Here is a 25343-nt window from a genome sequence, read left to right on the forward strand (position 1 = left end):
TTTTAATAATATGTTACGAATGTATTCACAGCAAATTAGATGTAGTTAATTTAATAAATTTGTGTGCTTGAATACATATATCCCCCTCACACACACACGCACAATTTATATCAATATTTGGAATAATGTATTAAATTGTACAGGGCTGCATATTTAAAATGTTTCAAAACATTATTGTGTATATGTACATATGTTGTATATGGATTATTCGCATACTTGCTCATGTGTACATTGAGGAAAGTTTTACTTTCGCTGAGTGATTTTGAAATCACTTTTTGTTACATTTTACCTTTCCTTTCCAATTCTGTGAAATATGTATATACATTTGTATATACATGAAGTACGTATTTCAAAAATATAAGATAAAAGGAGAGGGCAAAAAGAAAAAAGTCATAATAAAAGCTTTTTATATATTAAATTATAAATAAATTTCAAATATAATTATGAACATTTTAATTTTTGTTGTGTACATTATAAGATAATAGGTTACATCATAAGATAATAGTAGATTAATTATAAGATAATAATAGATAGACAGAAAGAATGGTTTTGCTGAATTATCTAAAAATTTAATTAATACAAATTTGAAAACAATTTTATTGAATCATTATACATCTTATTAAATATCTTATTAAAATTATAATGTAATAAAAAAAAGCATCTTATATATATAATATTTATACAATATAAATGCAGTTTGATCGCAATAAAGTTTGTTTTAATAAAACTCGGTTTTATTAAAAATTACTAACTCTTACGTATCTTTTATGAACAATTACAATTTACAATTACAATGATAAATAACTTACAACTTTTATTTATTTTCTTTATTTAAAACGCAATTGTTTTTTATTTTTCGTCATGCTCAAATCACAAAAGTCTAGGAATAATTACATTCTAAAGAATAATTAACATTGCTCTCTGTATTGAAAACAAAAACAGATGAGATTGTGTTGTTTACTAATAATAAATACTCCCCTTATATAAAAAAGAATTTTCCCAGGGATCCCAATCTTTAAAATCTAATCGTCTAATCGCAAAAATGCATACTTTAATTCGTAAATGCACAAACTAGGATTAAATATAACTGATTTAAACGCGCTTAATTAATTGGTTTTATATACGATACGGGAAATTGAAAAAGATGAAAGCGAGAAGAAAAGACGCGAGAAATAAATTTATTTCGAAATATTAAAGTTCGCTTTCCTTTCACAACTCGTCCTTGCCATCCATAATTGCCCAATCCTCCTTAATAAAATCTGCGCCTTTTTCGGCTATCATTATCGTTGGTGCGTTCGTATTTCCACCGGTGATTGTCGGCATAATAGATGCGTCAATGACCCTTAATCTCTGTACTCCATGAACCTTCAAACGAGGATCCACGACGGCTGTAGGATCACCTTGAGGACTCATTTTCGTCGTTCCAACAGGATGGAAGACCGTAGACGACATATATCGCAGGTTACACTTCCAATACTCATCGGAGTCGAATTTGATATGACGGCAATCAGGAATGTCAAAGTGACGCAATCGGAACTCGTGCCGCTTTAATGTCTCAGTATTAACCATTTTTTTCACAAAATCTACGGATTTCAATATGGTATCTAAATCTTCTTGCTCGGAGAAATAATTGGCGTAAATTCTAACAGGATCCGCCGGATTTCTGCTACGTAGTCGTATCTCGCCTGTGCTCTTTGGTTTTAACAGAACCGAAAGAAAAGTGAACGTATCCGCCTCTGTTAGAATTTCTGTTATCTTTTGAATTAACTCTGTGTCCACGTTAAAACAATTATAAAGATTAGTCGCCATGGGTATGTGCCATTGTGAAAAGTGACTGCTCATAAACTGAATGTTTGGATATTTAGCGTTCGGATCGTGTACGTTGATGAAACCCGTAAGATCTAAGCCACCGACATTTGCTAGAGGTCCTCGATTGTGCACTAAATATTCGTAAGCAGCGTCTAGCATAAATGTAGGTGACAGTGGTGTCGCGCTCTGATTCTTGAAGATGAAAGATAAGCCGTACCACATGATATGATCCTGAAGATTTTTGCCAACGGGTAAATTAACGACCGTAGGTATTCCCATTTCGCGTAGATGCTTTTCGGGTCCAATACCTGAAAGCATTAAGAGTTGCGGACTGGCGATGCTGCCGGCCGATAAGATTACCTCCTTCGAGGCTTTTACATCAATTGATCGTCCGTCTTTCAAAGTCACACGTACTCCAACTGCTCGAGTATTATCCAGGAGAATAGCGTCAGCTCGAGTCGACTTCATCACGTACAGATTGCTTCTATGCTTGATCGGCGACAAGTAAGCTTTTGAAACGCTCACTCTATGACCTTTATCCAAAGTTCCATAAGCTTTGCCAAATCCGATAAATTTGTCACCGTTGATGGTATCTAGAATAGGTACGCCCATCTCGCGAGCGGCTTGCAAAATCGTTTCATGTATGATCGGTTGGGTAAAATTATAATGCCTGATGTTCAACGGTCCACCATGACCACAATACTTGTTTCTCCACTCGTCACTGTGTCCATGACCGCAGTTTTGAGATTTTTTAAAGTATGGCAGAACTTCGTCATAACTCCAGCCCTTGTTGCCCATTTCGGACCATTCGTTGTAATCCCTTTCACTGCCATAAATGTAGAGCATGGCATTTAGCGTAGAGCTACCCCCGAGAGCTTTGCCTTTCGACCATTTGCACAACTTATTCTTATTACCTTGGCAGGCAAATTTCTCGGGTTCAATGTCGTAGGCATAATCCTCCGATGAATGTAATTGCAAGACAAATCCTGTAGGAACTTCGCTCAGTATCGAGGGATTCTCGCCAGCTTCGATCAGCAATACTTTCCAGTTTTCTATTTCAGTCAAACGATTGGCCAATACGGATCCAGCACTTCCACTGCCCACGATGATAAAATCGAATTCTCTATTAGAAGTCGCAATCTCCTCTGAACGATCTGGAGGATAAATGCCTTCGCTCAAACTACATTGCGCTGTCAAAAGCGTTTGTATCAGATACGCAAAAATATTTGCGGGATTGGTAACTGCAGAGTTTGCAGCGTTAGCCAAACATGCTTCCATGTTGATTAAGTTGGACAATTCTGTCGAAAGAAATATTGTAATTATATATTATAATTATAAAATATTGTAATTATTAAATATTGTAATAATATATATTGTAATTATAAAAATAATAAGGCTCAATAAATTAAATTAAATAAAAAGAACAAAGGGCTACGAGCCTAAACAATCAACATAAAATAACAATATGTATTAAATACAAAGTTAAAAAATGAAATAAAACATGTCATGAAATTTAAAAACGTAAAATTTAATTTGAAAGTCAGCAAGTGAACAAAAACAAACGTTTCGATCCCTATTGAATCATTTTCAATGTGACGACAAGATAATAATAGAAATGTTACGTAGATAAAATATATAAAAATTAAATAAAAAATTCGCTTTCGAACGCAGTATCAACTATAAAACTCGTTCCAAATTGAAAGAAAGCCAAACAAATGATTGTAGTTGACAAAAAAGTGTTCCCCCGAACTGTGTATGTGAACAAGGATGAACATGTTTCTGTTAGCAAGTACAAATTGTAATAATAAATTAACGACAGAAATAAATAAAAATAATAAGAAAAGTACAAATCAAGTCGCAAATAGTAAAAAAAAAGGTACAAACCAATCGCAAGTAATAAAATTAGAATTAAAAGAAAGAGGCAAAAATTATTTTTGATATTATAAGACATGTACAAAGAGTAATAAAATGTCGATAGAGAAAATGTAAAATGCCGTCATTCATTATATATATATATATATATATACTGAGTTTAGTACAAATAAATTTAGAACAAATATCTCACTATGTGTGTCAAAATGATGTGTTATCGATTAGACAATGCGATGGGAATCAAAATTGATCATCTCTCTAGGAAGCTAAGAGATAAAGTAAAGTATAACATATAAAGACAGGAAGGTTGAAATGGAAAACTAAAAAGGAAGAGGAACATAAGAAGGAGAAAATAAAGTAAATGGGAGAAAAAGTAGGGAGAGAAGAGATGGATAGGAAAGGAAAGCAGTTAAGAAGGAGAAAGAGATTGAATGATCTGTGAGTAGGTTTCAGATAAAGATTCTGTATCATTTTGTCTATTAAAAAAGTGTGTTTCTGTCTTTTAATATGAATCATTTCAGACACCTCTTCAGAATCTCTTATTATAAGAAGATTCGCAGTCTAAAATTTTCACATCGTTCCATTTAAAATTATGATCAAATTTAATTCGATGATCAATTATGACAGTAGGAGAACCCGTATTCTTTGTAATGTCAGAGATATGTTCGCGTAATCTCGTACTCAATTTTCTTTTTGTCTGACCAACATAACTCGCCTCACAATCATCAGGAGATCTTATAAACAACATTCTGATTGGATAGGAAATTAAGCTTATCTTTTCCTCTCTTTATAAAGCTTTTTAATGTATTGGGAATAGAAAAGGTTAATTTACAATGAAACATACTAGAGATGGGAAGGAAATTTTCAGAAATAGATTTGAATCGTAAAATATTTGTCCTTCTCACGTGAATAATGTGTAATATATTTATTATGTATATGAAATTGTAATCTACGTTCAATTGTAGAGAAAATAAAGGGAAAAGGATAACAGTTATTTAAAAAAGTATGAATAGCTATCAAATTTTTTTGTTGAACCGTGGATGTGATAATAGAATAATTTTGTCAATGAAACTGATGATAGTACCTTTTTTATGGCAAAGAGGATGATTTGAATGGAAATTGAGGAACCTTCCGGAAAATGATAATTTTATGATAAATGTCAAATATAATTCTCTGATTATCTCTAACAAGATCATTCATTTCATTTTTTAACTATTTAATACATATTGTTATTTTATGTTAATTGTTTAGGCTCGTAATCCTTTGTTCTTTTTATTTAATATATCTTGAAACTAACGTGGTTCTTATATTAACACATATAAAAAATAAGAGCATAAAAAACCACAGCACAAGTTATAGTTTGTGATATTTAATTATTATTACATTAATTAAAACATTAAACGTTTCGGCCACAATCTGGCCATCTTCAGTAATTCAATAATATTCTTAAAATACAGAGTTACATCTAGTTGACATTAAATTCAACAGTCGAGAGTTATAATTAAATAAACATGTTCTTTTATATGTGAAGATGCTTCATACAGTAATGTTACAACGTCAATTGTCATATCAAGAAAAGTGTAGAACAAGAATTTCCAGATTCTAAATAAAATTGTATATATTAAAATCTTCTAGTCGGAATATAAAGAAATAGAATCATTACCTGTTTTACAGCAAAAAAACGATGAATCTCGAATATTTCTTTTACACAGTTAGAATTTTATCGTGACATTATGTGTTGTTATTTGTCCTATCATATATTTTACCACTATTTATACAGGGTTGGCCATATTCGACGGAAAGATATTTTTTTTCAATCATGGGAAAAAAACACATTTTTTGCTAACATCTCTGTCAAAAGTTACAGTGTTGCCAGATCTTTCCGTCGAATATGGCCAACCCTGTATATCTGAGTCAAAAATTTTTAGAAAGTTCTAGAATTGTTTATTAATGGAAAGAGACATCCTTCTTTAGAAGAGGAAAATAAACCTCAGGCAAACCTTCCGTGTCACTTTGCTTATTGATACCACTTGTTTGTCTTTTTATATGTATCATTTCCGAAATTCTTCTTTTCGCTAAAGATTGTTCTATATCTAAAATTCTTATATTATCCCAATCTAATTCATGCATCTCATTCATAATTTCCTTTTAGTTTGGCCAACATAAGACGATTCACAGTTTAAGCAATTAATTTTATAAACTACTCCGCATTGGTCATCCTTAGGCAAAGAATCCTTTCCTGTCTTAATAAATGTATTCATTTTATTCATAGATTTATAAGCTATATTAAAACCGTACACATGTGAAAGTTTTTTAAATTTTTCCGAAACTTTGCCCAAATATGGTATCGTGAAAAATTTTTTTGAAGTAACATTAGAGTCACATTCATTATTAATTTCTTTACGATTTTGATCTAAATTAGTTCTGTTTTCCAACGTTTTAATTCTATTATTTATTGTAGAAAATATAAATTTTAAAGGATAACCATTACTTAGAAACGTGTGAATTAATTCAGAGATGTTTTTTTCATGAAATTTAGGATGGGATAAGAATAGAATTCTATCAAATTGCCCAATAATAATTCCCCTTTTGTGTTCTAACGGATGATTCGAAAAATAATTAAGATATCTCCCAGAATTGGTAGGTTTTTTATAAATATCGAAGATGATATTTCCTTCCTGTCTCATTAATTTAACAACTAGGAAATGTATGCCGTTATCATCGCCAAAGTCCACAGTAAATTTAAGCCTTTCATGATATGAGTTAAACAATTCTAGAACTCCTTCAACTTTTTCTTTGTGTATAGCTAATACAATATCGTCCACATAACGAAAATAAAAAGATGAATTAATGTTATTCTTGATAATGATTTCTTGTTCAAAATCTTGTAAAACAATGTTCGCCAGTATGGGGGACAAAGGAGAACCCATTGGCATGCCAAAAATCTGTTTAAATATTTTATTATCAAAACTAAAAAATGTAGAATTAATTATAATCATAATTGCTTTGATAAATTCATGTAAAGGAATCGAAGTCTTATTCTCCACCTACGTTAAAATTCCACCTACGTTCAATGCTTTTTGATACTAATTCGGTCGGAATATTCGTGTACATGGAGACCACGTCAAATGATATAATACTAAAATTTGTATCAATTGCTTTACCATTGAGTTTATTTACTAAATCAAAGCTGTTTTTAACAAAACTGAAATTTTTTATATTATTATTGTCAATGATTTCTTTTAAGAAAGTCGCCAGTGGATAAAAAGCACTATTAATACAACTGACAATTAATCTTAAAGGGTGACCTTCTTTGTGAATTTTTGGCAAACCGTAAGATCTCGGAAGTTCGCCGTCCGAAACGTACAATTTTTTATATAAATTAAAATCAATATATCCCTTATTTTTCCAATTTTTTAATAATTTACCAATTTCAACAGTTATTTTCTTAGTGGGATCTATTTTGATTGAATCGTATGTAGTATGATCATTAAGAATCTCATACATTTTTTCTTTATAGCTATCTCGACTCATAATTACGGTGGTAATTATGAGTCGAGATAACTATATCCCTTTATCCGCTCTAGTAATTAAAATATCAGGATTCTCTGAGATGAATCGCTTAACCTCTCTTACACCTTCGTATAAAATTGTATTTTCAGAAGATTTACTATTACAATTCTTAATCGCTTTAAGAATTTGGACAGTTTCATTCCTAACATTTTTACGTGTTTCATCATCCGGTCTGCGTTTTAAGAATATTATTGAATTACTGAAGATGGCCAGATTGTGGCCGAAACGTTTAATGTTTTAATTAATGTAATAATAATTAAATATCACAAACTATAACTTGTGCTGTGGTTTTTTATGTTCTTTTTATTTAAAATATATTGTATTATTTACAGATTAATGCTATTTATAATTTATCTTATATATAAGATTGTCTGAAGTTTCATGTCATAAATAATCTTAAAATTCTATTCAATCAATGAAATGATTGTATGGCGTCTCGAGATTGAGATGCTGAAACTTAAAATGATTTTGAATGTTATCGGATTATGAAAATCAGCTTATCTTTGAAAATATTATCAAGATAAGAGCATTTTAAGAATTTAAATGAAATAAATAAATGGCTTGTACAATACATTTAATATTTTACTTTAGAATAAAATTTGTGATATATTTGTTCGAGATTTCAAGATTCTCAACTAAATCACAAAACAATGCCAAACATCGATATGCATAGATTTTAAATGATTTAAACGTAACAGACGAAACAAAATAAAAATCTTCTTAAACAAATAAAATACAACATCTAACATTTAGGAAATTATTTATTTTATATACTTTTTGATTTTATATCTTTATTTTGAGCTAATATATAAAAATCTCTATATCAAAAATTTCTATCTCAACAACAAGATTCAAATTTCTTTGAACATTCATTCTCTATCTTCAATGATTAACGATAATTCCAATTATTTTTTTTATTATAACCTTTTATTATAACCTTGCAACACGTATTCAAGTTATATTCTAGAATATGATGTATAATTGTCTAAATATTTGTATAAATATTTGTATAAATTTGTAACAAAATATTTTGTACAATTGGGATATAATTCTCTCAAAATTTTGTATACTGATGAACTTATCCACAAGTTGGAACAGAAATAAAATTTCTAACTTGTAATTACCCAATTTATTTTTTTAATTAAGATAATAGAAAACAGCTCTTTAGAATAACAAATTCAATATAAAAAATAAAGATCTAATGAGCTAAACTGATTGTTCTTGCTTATCATATTATTTCATGTATAAATTAATGTTATTTAATATAAAAACAAACATTTCGACTCCTCACATTGCGTATCCTCAATATACAAATGTTAATGGTCACAAATTAAAAATAATAGTCGCAAAATTGCATTATAATACATTGATTTTATACGCACACAAATTTAAGTGTTTTATTTCTATACAGATGTTGTAGATCATGGTTGATTGCTAATGTCTACTTTGGTTTTTGATTTCCGTCTTATAATTTAAAGAGTATGCTTGATGAGATGTTCAAATTATAAAATTATATATGCCAGCGACAGTCTTCAAACATGTTTTGGAAGGACAAAGGAAATTCTATGATTATTTTTAAATCGTTATTAATACGATAAATTTTTTCTTTATAATAGCATTTTAATGATTTGGTTTCTCAAATCGTTTCTCGTCAATATAATATTAAATTAACTTATTATATTAATAACAATTTAAAAATAATCATGAAATTTCCTTTGTCCTTCTAAAATATGTTTAAAAACTCTCGCTGGTATATATAATTTTATGATTTGGACATCTCATTAAGCATACTCTTAAATTATAAGACAGAAATCATCATCAAAATGGACATTAGCAAGTATTATAATGTAATTTTGCGACTATTATTTGTAATTTGTGACCGTTAACATCTGTACACTGAGGATGATCTAATGTGAGGAGTCGAAACGTTTGTTTTTATATTAAATAATGTTAATTTATACATTAAATAATATTATAAGCAAGAACAACCAGCTTGGTTTACTAGCTCTTTATTTTTTATACTCAATTTATACTCAATTTATATTTTTCACTAAATTCCGACATTTATTTGTTGAGAATGCAAAAGCTGACTGAAGTCTCTCTTTGGATATCTAAAGCAAATTTTTCAAAATATTTTTACTAATGCAAAAGAAAATTTTTTTATATGCTGAGGAGGGCTAAATCAAGTTCGAAACGTACGTGCGTTATATAAGTGGAATAATAGAATAAAATAAATTAATCAGTTGTCACTTTGTATGCTCGTTTTTAAAAACTATTAATCTTGTATTTGTTTGCTATTGCTGTGTAAAATATTTTTATTATCGTAATTATGACGATATAACAAAATTGTAGAAATTAATAAAAGTATTATAGTAGTATTTAAACAATAACATATCTTATTTACATAGCTAATTCGTGATTCAAGTCTTTAAAAGTTATGATAGAAATTAGAATACATCTTGAATATGTAAGGTATAGGAACGATTAATTTATTATGTCTTGATATTTGATAAATATAAATATTCTATCTTTCAATAACAACTAGTCATAATCATTAGAGAAACATGCATTTATGTATAAAACTTCGTATAAATAATAATCGTTAAATAATAAAAAATATCGAAAACAAAAAAGAGAAAAATAAAATTGTACAAAGTGATAAATAATGAGTAGAATTTTTTACTAGTAAAAAATAAAAATAATATTTGTACAAATTATTTTTTATACTACATATTAAAAATATTAACAGTGGTTAACTTTTAAAATATACACAGTGGCGCACGAAATGTCACTGTTTAATTATCTTATTAAAACTGTACTTATGAAATATTAGTTTTTTAAAATTCTGTGAGTAAATATTATACTTTGAAAATTGTGTTAAGTGTAATATCACGAGTTAGAATTGAGCATAGATGAAGGCGCACACATCAGTTTGTGGCGGATAACGGACGGTTGACTTAAAATATTGAGTATAAAGTGAAATTGTTTTTCGCGGAAACAAAGAGAGTGGCAAAAGTTTGGAGACGTTTCTGCAAACATCATACAGTTGTGCCATGTGTTATTTGATGAAGATATATGTCAGAAGATCAAATACTAGTGCGCGTGTTCCAAAAGTTGTGAGGCAAAACGGTTCATATTAAACGTTATACATTTGAAACAATTTTTCGGATTAATATAATTAACTCTATATCAATTCTATACTAATTTGATTAAAGATAAATACATTATAAAGAAAATGGTATGATATTTCGTGTGCCATTCTGCATTTCACAAACTACTGATATGTGTGCGTTTTATCTCTATCCTTATTCCGATTCGTGATGCCACACGTAACAGAATTTCTTCACACATTTAAAAAAATCGATATTCTAATTTTAATAAGATAATTAAATGTGGTACGAAACATTTACGCTACTTTGTATTGTACTCTGTGTTGTTCTCGTATTTCAGATCTGTACATATTTTTGATCTTTCTTTTTCATGTTTTTACTCTTCAAATTTTTCATACTTAGTAATTCATTTGTATTACTTCTGTCTGAAAGTTTTTTACATTTATGAAAAATTATAACGTATTTTTATTTAAATAAATTTTATTTAATTTATTTATTTATTGTATTGTATATTAATTGTATATAAAAAAAATATTTCTAATGTAATATTTATCATCGATTACCTTATATGAGCAAAAGAATTTTTCTATGTATTTAAAATTGCTAAAATTTATTTACATCACCTTTTACTTTAAATAATGTGGCAAAATCATATATACTTGAATTCATTGTATTACACGTGTCATCTTGTTTATTGTTGAATTTAATCTTGTGAATCACGATTGAATTTCATTATTCGTCTTATCAAGGATGATAAGATAACATCTCAAGATGACCCTACACAGTCAGTAATATTCACATTAACTTTTATACAGGTAAATGTATTTCATTTAAACGATGAAAAACTAAAGTATATTGTAATTTTCTGTAATAATATAATTTATTAAAATTAATTGAATTTGTATGAATATAACGTAGTATGGCTTAGCATGATACAAATTAATACTGCACTTTCTTTTAATAAGTTAGTCACTTTAGCATTTAAGAAAGAAATAATTGCCAGAAGGCTATTTATTGTTTCAATTGTTTTATTTAGGCGTAAATATCATAGGTTTTATTTTGCGTTCACGATTTCAGAGAGAGAGAGAGAGAGAGAGAGAGAGAGAGAGAGAGAGAGAGAGAGAGGGGGGGGGGAATAGTATTATAAGGTGAAAATGGTATGATTTTTTATTTTTTGTGCTATATCTACGAAACTATACAAAAATTAATAAAAGTCGTACAATACTTTTTTCTTCTCTATTTCCGTATGAATAATTTGAGATCAAGTGGAGACACAGTGGCTCTGTGCGATAAATAGTTTCGAAGATATAGCGGTTAGTTTTAGTAAAAAAGGTGAAAAATCGCTTGTAAATTTTTAACATTTTGCCTCCTACATTTATACTTGATGAAGTTCATGTCAAACCCTGTTTGTTAGAAGCATTAAATGTTGATTAATTAACTATTAGAAAATTAAAGTTTAAAAGTAAAGTTTCACAAAAAAGTCGGCGAAAACTTATTCAAACACCCAATATAAGTTAACAAGTTAAACAAACAGAAAGACAAAGGGCTACAAGCCTAAAACAATTATCATAAATTAAAAAATTAAAAAATTTTTTGAACAGTTAATAAATAAAACATATTACTTAGTTAAACTTTAATTTGACCCGTAACAAGTAAAACAAAACAAACGTTTCGATTCCTGTTGGATTATTACTATTATATAATAATTTAATAAGTTAACACAGTTAATATAATTTATAAGTTAAAAAATATCCAAGAAAAAAATTATTTAAGACCTAATTTCACTACTTCGTATCTCTGACTTTGTTAATCGCAGAGAGCTCTTCATAGTTGCATTTTCTTTCATAAAGTCTACTTCAAATAATATTCTATGCACTTTCTTCATCCGAAACATTGGAAACGTTTGTGGAGACAAAATATAAAAAATATAAAACATTTACAAGCAATTTTTCACCTTTTTTACTGAAACTTTGAATCGCTGTATTTCCGAAACTATTATCGCACAGAGCTTCGCTTGATCTCAAATTATTCGTACGAAAATAGAAAAAAGAAAGAGGAAAAAAAAGTATTATACGACTTACTACATTTCTCCATAGTTTCATAAATATAACAAAAAGTGAAAAATCGTACCATTTTCAGCTTATATGGTATTACTATCTTCCGTTCTGAAATTGTGAACGCAAAATGAAACCTATAATATTTACGCCTAAATAAAACATTTAAAATAATAAACAGCCTTTTGGTAATTATTTCCTTTTTAGTTCCGATTTTTTTTGCTCTGGCAACTGGCCTGTAATATCTAAAAGAGCTGAGATTTAGCGTAAGTCATCGGTAGTATCGCTGCGCGTGTGCCTTAACACCGAGACATTATCAGTGTCTCTTGATAATCCTATTATTTGTGCTTTATTTTGATAGATAGTAATTCAAGTAAATTAAATAAAATGATTTTAAATAAAAATAATCTTATAATGGCTCAACAATAAATAACAAGAAGGAGCTATAAGCCAGATTTTTATGTATTTCAAATTCTTAGAACATACGTTTCGACCTTATTATTAGATCATCCTCAGTATATACATATATAGAGAATGCAAATTTAACAAAATTAAAATAAAACGGTTAAATACAATTTCTACAGATTATAGTTACGCAAAATATTCAACAGTATTCCTTCATATCTATCTTCTATCGCAATAATGTAATGCTTTCAGTCTTGTAATATTCTCAGTTACATTCTTCCATTATATGGTCGCAATTAGTCCATAATGATGATAAAATAAACATGTTAAGTTATTCAATAAAAATGTATCACATTCTGTTATCGAATCAATACCATAGATTATAGAAATTAAAATAATAATTAATAAATGATCGTTATATTCCAAAAATATTTATTGATTTTAGTTATGTAAGTCGTATCATTTCTTGAATGTCACTATAAAGATCATAAAAAATAGTAACAATTTTATTATTTAATTTTAGTGTTTTTAATTGGATATGATATAAACGACTCAAGTATTATAAATAAACATTTAAGATATTACATATTAAATAGAAGAAACATGAAATGTTGCAGCTTACCGAGATAAAATGTTTCAGCAACGATCCGATTCAAACTGAATTATTCGTCAGCAGTCCGTCTCCTCCTATCATCATAAGACGAAGGTCACAAGCATGGTTGCCACCTTTCCGGTTTTCGATAGAAGAAACAAAGATTCCGGCTTTCCGACTGGCGAACTTAAAATTTTTTAATAAAAGAAATTTTCAGCTATCTGCTCAAAACTTTGATGACGTGTTTTTTTGAGGGTGTGCGGGTCACACTTAAAATTTTTTTCTAGTCTTTGAAAAAAATCTTCATAGGAAAAGTCAAATTTGACTTTCTTTTTAGAGGATACACTACAAGGAAGTTTTAATTTCGACAATTTTTTGTACTTATTATTAATCTTTAGAAGAATAGTGATATTTTCAGCAATCTCTAATGGAATGCTAATATAATCGAAAAGTGGCAACCATAGCTACAATGTCTCTTGTTCTTTCTTGTTTGTTATCTACATATTTCAATAATATTATGATAAAAACATATTTTACAAGTATAATCAGACTATATACATGTAAAAAAAACTTTCTACATTCTATTTTTAAAAATTAAAAAGTTTGTCACTTAATAGTTTGTCTTAAATTTAATTTTTAAACAATTTTAGTATTAAATTTTAATATTTAAAAAATGTCTATCTTTTATCATGCTCATGATTAATTAAAATTTTATAACTTAACTTATTTAGTAATATTTCTTTTTTTAATTCTTTAACTTTTAACGCTGAAGGAGGGGGAGAGAGAGAGAGAGAGAGAGAAAGAGAACGATGCTTATCTATGATACAAATATGACTTGGCATTATTGCACGTGTGCATTAATGTATTATTAATCTTATTGCAGCATACGCTGCAATTCTGTCACGCATGTTTACTTAGTGTAATGATTAATCTTGCATTACAGATGTGTATATTGAAGTATAACAGAGTAATGTGAAGTTATAATGTGACGAATGCATAAAGTCGAATTTAAATTATTACGGGGATGCACCGGATCGAAAAATTACAGAATGTAACAGAAAACACTTTCTCCAAATGCGGTCAAATATCCGGCATCCGCTCGAATATCCGAGCGATTTCTTCGAGTCGGATATCCGGAACAATCGGATTCCAACTCGGAAAGTGTCTTCTAAAAAAAAACCTATAGAGAAAAAGATTATAATTTTGTAACAATGTATACATATTACAGCATCATAAATATGCATACTTATTTCTAGAACATTTACATCATAAAAAATTAACAATTTAATGATATCAAATTTCAACCGAATATATTCTCGGATACTAATAATATTCGGTTATCCGGTCTTCCGGATTATAAAAAAATGCCGGATAATACCGGGTACTTTCCGGATATCTGGTGCATCCCTATAACATAATTACAATTAAAAATTATATCTTAAGAGAAAGAAAGAGTAATTCTCTCTCTCTCTCTCTCTCTCTTCCCTCCCACTCCTACCTTCTCCATTCTTCTTTCCCCAATTCTTCTTTCCCCATTCTTCTTACCCAATTTCTCCCCTTCCCTTTCTCTCCTCCCCTTTCTCTCCTTCCCTTTCTTTCCTTCCCTTATCCTCCTCCGTCCCCTTCCCCTCTCTCTCCCTCCTTTCCTCCCCTTCTCGCCTCTTCTCTCTATCCCTTTTTCCTTTCTTCCCTTCCCTTCGTCCTTCACTCTCACTCTCACTCTCTCTCTCTCTCTCTCTCTCTCTCTCTCTCTCTCTCTCTCTCTCTCTCTCTCTCTCTCTCTCTCCTTCCTTTCTCTCTTCCTTTCTCTTTCTTTTCTTTTTTCGATAATACTTATATCACACGTAAATTATATACCTTATAATTACTCTAAATATTATAAATACATTATAAATATATTATAAATATCTCTCTCTCTCTCTCTCGGCAATTCTGCCACACCAGCATTACCTTAAATTAGCATCTCAGATTGATTATTTGGGATATTTAAATATTCAAATGTCTTGGCGCACAGTCTCACATTTAGGATAAAATTAAATTCATACTAATTAAATTCATAATAATTAAAAATATTCGAAACATCTAACTTTGACCGATCTTAGGCGCTCTTTACTATATTATATAACTACCTTAAATTACTTTTTATAACATATTCACTTTTTATAACATATCTTATGCAACATGCAATAAATCTACAGAATTGATAGGCTCCAAAGAATAAAAAGTGATACTGCCTATGAAAACCGAACACAGACATTGATAATATTTATTAATATATTCTGTTTAATAAATTTATTATTATGTTATTATTATGTAATTTATAATTTATTAAATTTATTATATGCGTACACTCGCCAGCAGAAAAGTTGTAACACTTTTTTCGATGGACTTTGGAACTCAGTCTTACTTGTAAAGCGATTAAACGTAATTGGATAGACCGATAAGTAAAAATCAATCGCGCGATTAACAAGACACAATCTGAAATCCATAAAAAAAAATTGCAATCTTTCTGTTGCCGAATGTACATCCCGTGTTCGACTTTCATAATCATTATTATTCTTTGAATAAATCTTTTAATACTATCGGATTTTTGTATCTGTGATGTTTATCCAACTATTAAACCGTAATCACAGTGGTTATCGATAGGTTATTAGTTCTCTTTTAACTTATCATTGTACTTATATTGCAGATTAGCTTCAACATAGTGTAATAACATTTTATCTAAAAAAAAAAATACAAGTTTTTTCATGAAACAAACACGTTAATTACTTATGTTTAATATTAATAAATTATGTTTGGATACAATATTGGTTATAAACAATTATTAAAATAATTGTTTATAAAAGTAATAAATTACTTTGTGATCATATTTTATTCATAATATTTATACAATAGTCTAAATAAAGAAATAATTGTCTTTGAACTCTTGTTAATGTGAACGAGATACTAAAATATAAATAGCAATGAAAAATTGGCGCGATAAGTGATGATTATTTGCTCTGCGCAAATTCTTATCTCCTCTCTCTCTTTGTCTATACTAGTATTGTATATGTGTGTTTATATATGTACATATACACACACACACACACACACACACATACCACTTTTATTATTATTACTATTATTATCTGATATATCAAAATGTATACATTTAAAATAAAATTTTCATAACCAAGTATTTTTAATCATATCGGCTGCCTTTTCAGCCACCATCATGATTCCGGCGATAGGATTTGAGTTTGGTACAATTGGAAAAATGGAAGCATCGGCGACGCGGATATTCGATATACCATGTACTCGAAGTTGCGAATCTACTACTGCACTTGGATCAGTACTTGGTCCCAACTTGCATGTTCCAGATTGATGATTTTCCGGTCCAGTTTTCGCTCTTATTTGACACAGCCAGAAAGCGTCCGTGCCGAAATGGTAGCTAATAAAGAAAAAATTATTAAAGAAAACTAATGGAAATTCACAAAAAATGGTTCTTTTCAAAACTTTTGAAATATTACACGAAAAAATTATAATTTGTTTTTAATTGTTGGCACCTCAAAATTTATTAATATTTCTATATTTTTGCTTAAAAAAAAGTCCACTGTAAACTAATTATCAGAATCAGGATTAAAACTAGTATGAAAACTTGTCATATACGAATTATTACTTACTCGCTACACAATGGACTTCTCACTTGTTCCAAACGAAGATCCCATTTCTTCATAGTGGGCGTATCAACAAATTTGCTGACCTTTTTGATACCTTCGAGTAGAATCATCAAATCCTTCTCTTTTGTGAAGTAATTTGGATATATCAATGGCGGATCCAAAGGATTATTTGAGCGGAGTTTTAAGTCGCCTCGACTCTCTGCAAAAATCACCGTAGGTCTCACTACGATCTTTCTTCTGTCCGGGCAATCAGATTGGAACTTATCATTGATGCACTCATTGACTAAACCAGTCTTTGAACAAATGGGAATGAAACCATCAAAGAAGACTTGGATATCCGGCACGCCGTTGATCGCATAACTGCTTTCGAGGAAACCGGTAATTTGAGTGAGACCAGTGCTGGTCAATGGTCCTGTCTTATTCTCCAAAAATTTATTTACGGCGTCCATAGTCATTATCTCGTATGGAATATCCTTGATGCTCATCGGCACTCCCACGGACACGTGGTTATGCAAATTCTTACCAACCGGCAGATCTTTGAATACTTTAATACCGAATTTGGCGAGATCTTTTTCGGGTCCTATGCCAGAATTCAGAAGGATGTGCGGTGAGCCAATAGCACCAGCTGTTAAAATTACTTCCTTATCGCATTTCACCACTCTTTTATAGCCATTCTTATCCACCAGTTCCACGCCGTAAGCCTTCTGTTCCCACGGACGAATCAAGATCTTGGTGACTTGCGCGTTTGTTAGCACTCGCAGATTCTTGCGATCGTGAACTGGTCTTAAATATGCTTTCGAAGTTGTAAGACGCATACCGTTCTCAATTGTCATCGGCGCGATCATGAAGCCAGTTTGATTGTATTCTTTCAATAGGGAGGTTCTGTAACCCAGTTCGCTGGCGGCTGTCAACAGTACGTTTGCGAAGTCCGGCTTGTGTGGATAGTACTGAATATTCATCGGGCCGCCTTCCTTTAAACTTCTAGGTTTGTCTGACAAGATTGTTGGATGGACTGGATTCTCCACCCGTTCAAAATAATGACTGATCTCGTCGTAGGACCAATCCAAGTTACCCTCTCGTGCCCAGTGATTGTAGATTTCAGGATGTCCTCGATAGTACATCATACCGTGCATAGCGCCGGTTCCAGCTACCATTTTGCCTCTCGGCCAAGTGCAGACGCCACCCGTTTCTAAAAAGCATAATCATATGACATTAAAATTTTGTTTTTGTAACATAAATTTTTATCTAAGATTGTATATTAAGATTTAAATTATTTATTTAATAATTCCGATTTTGATTTGAGACTTTGGAAAAATTGGAAAAATTGCTACATTGAATTGCTTGTTTCTTTTCTTTCAATTGTTTGTTTTATTTAGACAATTTAATGGAAAAACAATTTGGCTAAAGTATCTAAAAATTTAGATAGATACATTTCTGTGAGTAAATGTTGGAACAGTTGTTATACAATGTATTTAATACCCAAACAGGCAGTAGGATGCGATTCCGTTGATTCCGTTTTAAAGTTCCAATCGAGGGACGTATTTATGGTATTCAACATAAAAGCTGGTATAGCTGTCATAGAAGGTTCTTCAGGGCCAGCTTCGATGAGCAAAACTCTTTGCCATGAAGTTTCGCTCAATCTTCTCGCGATTATTGGTCCGGCTACACCTGCGCCGACAATTATATAGTCGAACCTGAAGACATAGTTGATCTTCCATAATATAGAACAAAATAAAATACACACGAAAATAGAAGAAATGCTCCAGCGCTATATGCATAAATATGAATCTCTTACCATTCGTATTCGATCGGTGCTTCGTCTCTGCCCAATCGTCGACAAGGGTCAGCAATGTCGCATTTAGAGGACAGTATATGTTGGATTAAAGTCATAAAAGAGCTACCATCACCACAGACATTGCTCATGTATTGCGTATCCTCGAACTGGCACAAGCAACATCCATTGGTCCCATAGTCGTTGCTTGCTTGAATCGGCTAAAGATAATAATATTCGCTTTAAATAAGTACAAATAATGAGTTTCGTTATTACGAAATAAAGATTTACAATAATTTCTAATCATATTAAATCTCAATATTTATAAATTTTGAATACTGTGTGCGCTTTCTTCTAATACAAAGTACATGTGTATAAAAAGGCTATGTACATTAATGTAAAACTCGTGACGAAGAGAATTTCTTTGAGGAATTAAAGTAATCACAGTTATTTAACCGTTAATGTCCACTCTCAAATATATGAGGAAGATATATTTTCATGCAGATTTGTAATATATTTGTACTACAAATTTATACATTTTTATATTAATCTTAATCAAAATGTTACTGTTCGCATTTCTGTAGGTAATTGCGTCGTTCTAATTATTGCAAATTTTATTATAAGATTTCTTCTCGTAGCTGTTAAGATTTATGATAGTGTTTTTCGATAGTCAGGATTTTCTCGAATTACGGAAAAAGATACGCTTGACGCGTATATACGATGAAAATATTCGAGTGATACGTCACTCTTAATAATTATCATGTTTCTTATTCCAAACATTCTATTTAAATATTATTTGTATTATATAATAATATGAGCATTTCAAATCTGTATGAAAATTTAACAATTCTATTATTTCTATTTTACGTCTATTTTTCTCTTTTGCGCTGCAGTCTGTAGTTTACAATTGTTTTTGGTAGTTATATGGAATATGATGCAACAAAATTAAAAGCGCTAAAATATATCAGTAGATTTAATCAGATTTTCTGATTGTTTAAAACGGTAGAGTTCGAAAAATGAAATCTCCAAAATTATTTTTGACTATCAAAAACATGTTTGACTATTTAAACATAATAACGCGGCACTTAAACTAACCAATTTCGTTGGTGAAGAAGACACACGAGATGCTTTCTACAATATAAATTGAAATCTCATAAGATATATTTTTATCATTCAAAATTCAATGCCAGCTTAGCCTCGGTACTCACTTAGCCCAGTCTCCTCTATTTATACGATTGTACTAGTTTAATGAATTATACCTTATTACAAAAGAAGAAGGTTTTTGTTACTCAAGTTAATATATCATTACGATAAGTTAAAAAATTTTCGGCATTGTAAAAAAATAACTATTTTTTACTCACCTGATGTTCTTTGACTGGAGTAGCGATAACATAATGCGCCAAGATTAAGCAGAGGAAGTACCACCGCATGTCTACAATTTAAAGACTAATATTATCTGCGAATTGAATAAATTACAAGGAAATAAGTAGTAACACTGGCCAACGTAGTTTCTGTTATTATCTAAATCAAAGATATCATTTCTGATGCATTTTTGCTCGCTAAACACGAATCTGGCAATGAAATTCACGTTTCTATCGTGTCAGATTTTTGAAAAATGAAATTAAAGTCAAAATTAACGTTTTTTAACTGTGATTTTGTTAGCAAAATAAATATTTTTCTTTATTTTCGTCTTAAAGTGCCAACTTTTATCTTTGAAATATATTTCTTTTTAATGCCGCACGTTTTTGTCCACCGAATTTATCTCTACGTAGTCACACCATAAACGAAAGTAAAGAGAAAAATTTACTTCGCTAACAAAAAATCACATATATCAAAAAATGTTAATTTTAACATCTTTAACTTTTCTTAAAAAGCTGATGTAATAGAGTAATTTCATTGCTGGATTCGTATTTAACGCGCAAAAATCAGAAATGATATCGGAAATGATTATTCAAACAACAGAAAAAATTAAGATATATATATATATATATATATATATATATATATATGTGTGTGTGTGTGTGTGTGTGTGTGTGTGTGTGTATCTGAATTTATATCTAAATTTTACTGTTAAGTAATTATTATATTGATGCGTATGTGATTACTTACGTCTCGCGTGTACATTTCGTTATAATTTACGTTAATGCATTTTATACTACTGTATTATTCTTTAGAAGATAAGTCGAACATGAGTCAATCATTAGTTCGATTATTATCGTGTATCACGTTACTAAAATACAGATTTTATATCGTGTTCATTAATGGAAGGATATATCATTTGAAAATGATTGCAACAGAGTTTCGACACATGTTAATTAAACACTTGGACGAGAGGAACGAAACGTCGATTATAAGATTTATGAGAATACCATTGAAAGCAATGACATACGTCGACAATATAATAAGCGCGTACTTTGCAATAAACTTAATTGTCCCGCATTTCGGTAACCTTAGCATTGTTTTCAATTTTGTTCTCATATAATACAAAGTATTGACTTTATAATATTTGATAATAATTAAGATTTAGATTTATAATATTTGATATAATTAGTCGTTGTCTTTACATTGTTCATCGACCGTTCTAAAATGTCATTTTTATTATTGTAAAAAGAAAATTTTTATGATCATTAAATATGACAAATAGATAATGTCTTCCGAAACGAACAAATATGATATGACAACTAATAGAACCTATTTAAAAGACATTTTAATGTCTTAAATTTGATCTCTTTGGAATTTTCCTTAATTTATTAGGTTCTACATTTGATTTTATATTTATAATTTTTTAACTTTATATTCATTAAATAATTTGTTGCATTTTTTTATCTATTGACTGTTATTTTGATTGCAATACAATTTTATTTATAAATATTATTTATGTGATCTCTGAAATTATTCTGTGTCGAGATTCTAACAATAAAACACCTGTGTTCCTTGAAACCATCATGATCAATGCACTCCAGACATCATTTATCTTTTAAATTATATTTACTCGTGTCATATATCAACCTGAGAAACATAAAAACTTGGCGAGATCTTAATTTTACGATTATTTACGATTTTGCTGAAGATAATATTTACAAATAAAATTGTGTTGCAATCAAAATAACAGTCAATAGATAAAAAAATGCAACAAATTATTTAATGAATATAAAGTTAAAAAATTATAAATATAAAATCAAATGTAGAACCTAATAAATTAAGGAAAATTCCAAAGAGATCAAATTTAAGACATTAAAATGTCTTTTAAATAGGTTCAAATATATGAGCTAAAATGTTTTATGGTTATATAATTCTATTACTCTACATAATTTCCAATAAATCGCGCATTATTTACCATCTCCTGTTAGCCTACACGGAGAGAATTTTTCATTATAGTTTATCGCAAGATTCGCTACAAATTTTATCATTATTTAGCGTGGGATAATTAGGTAACCTATTAAATATTATCGTAAAGATAGGAATTTTTGAAATACACAAAATATATTTTACTAAACTACATAATAAAACTACATTATAAACTACATAATAAAAATTAACATGCACATTGTAAATTATTTTAATGCATAATATTTATAAAGTGCTTTGTGAAATTTAGGTATACATTAAATTTTAATGCAGATAAATTGTCATTATGTTGTTACATTTTAACTTTCAGGAATTATCAGAATTCCTTAATTAATTTTTACGTTCAATTAAAAAAATTGTACTGTTAAAGTACATTTTCCAATTACTTTTGTCTTTGAACCTAAGTTTAAATTCGATGAACGATCTCTAATGATGCGCCTTTTATTCCATGCTGTTGTTTTTTAAATATAAGAAAGTAAATTCTTTCTTTTTAAATGTAAGAAAGTTACATTCATTTATTATCAGTGATGCGTACTATTCGCTATAGTGAGCGATTTTAATGTTGTTTTAGTAAACTAACCATATTTGTAGTTATGTAATATCATAGCAAATTTATTAATACGGCGAAGATAACACAAATTCTACAAAAATGAATTTATTATAAAGATCGAAATTGGTAATAAAATATGCTAGCTAAGATAGCGCATATTTTTGCTACTGTAATGAAGAAACTTGTTACATTAACAATCTTCATTGTAGCAAAGAATTAGTTGCTCTATCAATTCAAGTAAATTAAGACAACAAATTCTAATAAATACATGTTTTCATTTTTATTAAAATTAAGAAGGATGTAATTTTTAAATTATTATTACAAACGTATTATTATATTATTTCAAACGTAGCTTCATAACACGCGGATCGTAGAATGCGAGTCGCAAGAAAACCTAACCTAATTTAATGACACATAAAACACAGAGCACATTGAAGTTGGGTAAACTTTAATTTTCGCGAAGAAGCTTTGTTGATGCAAATGCGAATGCGTACACCGATCCAAGATATCCTATTATAATGAAAGAGAGTGATACCGAAATAGACGATTGCACTACATATATTATACAATAGAAGTCACATATTTCTTCTTCTTCTCTTCAAGAATCCCCAGTTAGATAATGGTAGATTATCACATAATTATAAATAAGTGATAATGGTAAATGAATAAATGCACGGACAAATTCGATCAAGAATCATGTGCTTCCGGCTATTTTTCAACAATAGAAGAAAACATCACGAGTTGCGTAGGCACACTAAATTAGTTATTTCAATTAAAATAATTTATTGCAATGTTAATAAAGATGAGTTTATTCTACGAGCATACTGATAATTACATGCTTACAGATATAATTTTTTAGTAAAAATTTTTTACAATTAATTTTTTACAATTAAAAACAGACGTTGAACTCGCGCAGCAAGCTGTATCTTTGCTAAATCAGTGAATCTATTTTTCCGGTATTAGTTACAGTTATGTGAAAGTGCATGCGTTATTGCTTGTTTATGATAAATTTTTGCTATAATTTTTACCATCGAAGAGTACGCGCAATACATCTGATATGGCAAATATGTACATCATATATATATGTGAAATATCCGGCAGAAATTTCTCCATCTGCAAACGCGGAGCAAAGTGAAATTTCGTTGAACTATTATACATTAACATCAGGTGTAGACATTATAGATATGACAGAGATAAGAAAAAAAACAACTGTCCATTCTAGATTACAATTTTAATTTTACTAGACGTGGAGGAACTCGAGAAAGTTCCTTGAAATTTTTATTAAAAAATTTTCTTTTATTCAAGTTTTTTTCATTACTAGAAACGAATATTGTTAGATCGCATAGTATTTATTATATTTAGGTCAAAGATATTTATTTCAACAAATCGTTGCATAAAGAGCTGCGAAGCAGGTTCTTTTAAAAAAGTTTCAAAACTTTCACAAGTCTCTCTACATTATATATATCTCTAAAAGATATATCTTAAGGTGATTTACCCTAAGAGGTGATTTGAAACATTATCTTTAATTTCTAAATTGACCTTGACCTTTTTACAAATATTATCTGAGATTTGAATAAAAATGTGAAGGCTTAACATTTCATTGTGATCAGCATTTCGACGACGTTTGTACAACGATACAGAATATGTAGGCACTAATCGATTTATCTTATCACTAGGACTGCAAATAATTTTAAATGATTGATTCGGAGCGACTCGAATTCGCAATAGGATCATGTTCTCAACACCTACCGTTTGGCACAGTCAAAAAAGACAGCATAACCACGACCACACTATATACACTAATCGAGAAACACATTGCGTGGGGTCTGACATTCGTTGAAGAAAACACACGTGGTGTGACGTCATCGTCAATAAAGTCTTCGTCTCGGCTTCAAGCAGGATTCACACCGCGTGGATTAATGCATTTAGGACTTACTCTTTGAGGATTTACGATCGAGTGATCAAGCTTTGAGGAAGCTAGAAACGAATTAAACATGCAACTTGTTCATCCGGCGAATCATTAAAGAATTTCTTTTATCGAGAGAGAGAGAGAGAGAGAGAAATTGTAAATTGCATTGTGTTCGCGCGTGTTATGTGGTATATTAGTTAAAAGTTACTAGAAAAAGAGTCTGGATTTCGAAATCACAATCATTGTATTTATATAACTCGATCAAATTTATGCTAAATTCAGAAAAGTGAAATTTCATTGAATATAAAAAATTAATCGATTATTCATTGAAGATTTACTGCAATCATGATGTAGTTTGTTAAACGGACACTGAAATTGTTTTCATTTCAAAAATTATATCAACTTCTGTGTTTTAGTGTTACATAAGGTCTCATAATTTACCAATCAAAATATTACGAATCAAAATGCAAGAAAATTAAAAAAAAATAAATTATGAGAATATTTGTCACTTTTAACTTGAACTTTCGAACAGTAGTTTTTGAGACCTGAAGATAAAAAATTAGCCAGTTATATAGAATATGATTACGATCGACACATGACTTAGATAGATACACTAAGAAAAAAATGCTGTTGATTCAATTAAAGTCTATATTATGAGCTGTTACATAAGTAATTAATTTATGTATACTTT

General features: G+C 29.6%; 3 protein-coding genes across 5 annotated transcripts in view; 1 reads left to right on the top strand and 2 right to left on the bottom strand.

The window, feature by feature from the left end:
- Positions 1-25343, top strand: part of Flo2 (flotillin-2) — a 117221-nt gene that overhangs the window by 56608 nt on the left and 35270 nt on the right. The gene's annotated exons all lie outside the window — the stretch shown is intronic.
- LOC105148249 (glucose dehydrogenase [FAD, quinone]) lies at positions 396-13551 on the bottom strand. Its single transcript, XM_011059873.2, has 2 exons — positions 13446-13551; positions 396-3107 (listed from the first exon to the last, which is right to left on the bottom strand). The coding sequence occupies exon 2, from the start codon at positions 3085-3087 to the stop codon at positions 1210-1212; it is 1878 nt and encodes a 625-aa protein (XP_011058175.1). The 5' UTR covers positions 3088-3107; positions 13446-13551; the 3' UTR covers positions 396-1209.
- LOC105148247 (glucose dehydrogenase [FAD, quinone]) lies at positions 16269-24664 on the bottom strand. Of its 2 annotated transcripts, XM_011059868.2 has the most exons (6): positions 24493-24664; positions 20207-20277; positions 18870-19066; positions 18554-18768; positions 17078-18263; positions 16269-16845 (listed from the first exon to the last, which is right to left on the bottom strand). In XM_011059868.2, the coding sequence occupies exons 1-6, from the start codon at positions 24557-24559 to the stop codon at positions 16581-16583; spliced, it is 2001 nt and encodes a 666-aa protein (XP_011058170.1). In that variant the 5' UTR covers positions 24560-24664; the 3' UTR covers positions 16269-16580. The 2 variants fall into 2 exon arrangements, with proteins under 2 accessions (XP_011058170.1, XP_087264830.1); XM_087408704.1 differs by lacking the exons at positions 20207-20277; positions 24493-24664 and having other exon boundaries at positions 18554-18785; positions 18870-18952.

This window comes from Acromyrmex echinatior, chromosome 1 (assembly GCF_024713525.1).
Source record: "Acromyrmex echinatior isolate Ae372 chromosome 1, ASM2471352v2, whole genome shotgun sequence".
NCBI classification, from domain to species: Eukaryota; Metazoa; Arthropoda; class Insecta; order Hymenoptera; family Formicidae; genus Acromyrmex; species Acromyrmex echinatior.

Coding starts and splice junctions, on each gene's coding strand:
- LOC105148249 (XM_011059873.2), bottom strand. CDS start 3,087: ATGGAAGCATGTTTGGCTAACGCTGCAAACTCTGCAGTTACCAATCCC.
- LOC105148247 (XM_011059868.2), bottom strand. CDS start 24,559: ATGTGTTTCTCGATTAGTGTATATAGTGTGGTCGTGGTTATGCTGTCT. Junction 20,278..24,492: donor TTTTTTGACTGTGCCAAACG/GTAGGTGTTGAG, acceptor TTTAAATTGTAG/ACATGCGGTGGTACTTCCTC. Junction 18,769..18,869: donor GCACCGATCGAATACGAATG/GTAAGAGATTCA, acceptor CTATGTCTTCAG/GTTCGACTATATAATTGTCG.